Source organism: Nicotiana tomentosiformis, chromosome 9 (assembly GCF_000390325.3).
Source record: "Nicotiana tomentosiformis chromosome 9, ASM39032v3, whole genome shotgun sequence".
Taxonomy (NCBI): Eukaryota; Viridiplantae; Streptophyta; class Magnoliopsida; order Solanales; family Solanaceae; genus Nicotiana; species Nicotiana tomentosiformis.
Window position 1 is genome coordinate 54,211,719 of NC_090820.1, and position 2,528 is coordinate 54,214,246.

Here is a 2,528-nt window from a genome sequence, read left to right on the forward strand (position 1 = left end):
TGTTAAACAAGTTATGTTATGGTGATCATTTGTTCCCCTTGAACTATAAGAAATGTGTATTTTGAGACTTAAAGGTGCAATGACTAATTAAACGATTTAGGATTGTACGAATGATATTCCTACAGTATAATTAATGAAATCACATCTTTTCTTGATCATGGGTTATTGGGTAGAAAGTATCTAACATGCTTGCTCGGCCGGGTTCACTCGGTTGAGCGCCGCTCGCGCTTCCCGAGGTTGGGCATGACAAACTTGGTATCAGAGCCTAAGGTCTTAAAGTGTCCTAGGATGTCTCGGAGCCGTGTCTGGTAGACACATTCTTATCGGTGTATTGTCGACCACATCTATAAGTTGGAGGCTACTGGGACATTTAGGAACAATACCCTTCTTTGATATTCTGAATCGTGCGATGAAACTAATTATGCAACTGTTCCTCCTTTAACTCATGCATTCCTGTAACTTTTAGTATATGGCACTTAAGAAGAGAGAAAGAACTGGCCAATGAGCCAATACTGCCTTAGGAGTGGCAGTGGACCCATTATTTGATGATGCGGGTGAATACCCGAGGGGTGAGGATAAACCCCCGACTGCTACACTACATGATTCCACTACACCGACAAAGGCCACACCAGTTCCTCCACCTACTAAGGGTGAGACGGTTCCTCCACCTGATATTCTAATTCCACCTCTAGCTCCAGCTTCTGGTTCTGGTATTTCTAATGGGGATCTTAGGGGAGCTATTAAGATGCCGACTCAGATAGTGGCTTCTCAGGCCCAAAAGTCGAATGTTACACCCACATCTTCTAGCGAACAAGGGGATTCTAGTGGTTCTAGGGTGAACAAGTTTCTGCAATTGGATCCTCCAGTGTTCACGGGTGCTAATGCCGAGGAGGACCAACAGAACTTCATTGATAATATGCATAAGACTCTCCAGGTTATGCGCGCTACTGAGACGGAGGGAGTGGAGTTGGCCGCTTACCGTCTAAAGGGTGCGGAATATTTTTGTTTTGAGTTATGGGAGGACTCTCGGGAGGAGGGGAGACCTCCAGCGAGATGGAGGGAGTTTGTTGATGCCTATATACACCATTTCTTGCCTGCCGAGACTAGGGCAACCGTTGCCACAGAGTTTGAGAATATTAAGCAAGGGAGTAGGAGTGTGTGGGAGTGCCACATGAAGTTCGCGCGCCTGTCAAAATATGCTATTCACATGTTACCTACTATGGAGGCTAGAGTGCGCCGGTTTTTGCAGGGCCTTAGCCTCTTGGTTATCAATGAGGCCGCTACGGTTGCCTTGAATTCAGACATAAACTATGGAAATATTGTTGCATTTTCTCAAGCTACAGAGGACCGCAAGTTGAAGAACAGGAGGGAACGAGAGGGTACCAGCAAGGCCCGGTCCGCAAAAAACTTTGGGGAGTCATTTGGTGGGGGGAGATCAGCTTTCACGGGAGGTTCATCAGGGCGAACCCAGTCTCATGCTCAGTCTTCAGCCAGTTTACCGCCAACAGGGCACAGTCAGCAGCAGGGGAGTCACTTCAGGCCCAATTAGGGCAGCAGGGGACTCCACCATCAGGGCCAATCAGGAGGGAGATTCCCACAGCAACGGAGGCCCACATGCCCCAGGTGTAGGAAAATACACTGGGGGATTTTCTACATGGACTTACCTATATGTTACGGGTGTGGATTGAGGGGTCACATTCATAGGGAGTGCCATTCATCCCGCCAGGGTGCGGGCAGGGGCACAACACAGCCATCCAGTCCGGCAACTGCTACATCTTCAGCACCCCTCCAGCTCGAGGCCCTCCAACACCAGCAGGGCGTGGTGCAGTTAGGGGTGGTGCACAAAGTTCAAGAGGACCTAGCCGATTCTATGTTATGAGTGGTTGCCAGAATGTAGAGGCTTCTCCAGATATTGTCATAGGTATATTAACTGTCCAAACTCATGATGTATATTCTCTTATTGATCCCGGTTCCACCTTGTACTATGTTACCCCATTTGTTGCTAGGAAATTTGGGATAGAACCGGAACAACTTCCTGAGCTGTTCTCTGTGTCTACTCCGGTTGACGAGTCTATTATGGCCGCTCGAGTTTATAGGGGTTGTGTTGTCACGTTGCGTGGTCGGGACACCATTGTTGATCTTATTGAATTGGGGATGGTCGAACTAGATACTTCTCCAAAATTGAGTTACGATCCGGGTATCACCAATTGAATATCAGGGAGTAGGATATTTCGAAAACAACTTTCATAACCTGGTATGGGCATTTTGAATTTCTGGTAATGTCTTTTGGGCTAACAAATGCCCATGCAACTTTCATAGATCTTATGAATCGGGTTTTCAAGCCTTTCCTCGACTCATTTATGACAGTGTTCATTGACGATATTCTTGTGTATTCACGAGGTCGGGAGCACCATGCCGATCATCTCAGGGATGTTTTGCAGACTATTCATCAGCACCAATTGTATGCGAAATTTTCAAAGTGCGAATTTTGGCTAGAATATGTCACATTCTTGGGTCATGTTGTCTAT

General features: G+C 46.9%; 1 protein-coding gene across 1 annotated transcript; it reads left to right on the forward strand.

The window, feature by feature from the left end:
* The first annotated feature begins 745 nt into the window (after positions 1-745).
* Positions 746-1,549, forward strand: LOC138898793 (uncharacterized). The gene has a single exon (XM_070184894.1). The coding sequence runs from the start codon at positions 746-748 to the stop codon at positions 1,547-1,549; it is 804 nt and encodes a 267-aa protein (XP_070040995.1).
* Positions 1,550-2,528: the final 979 nt, after the last annotated feature.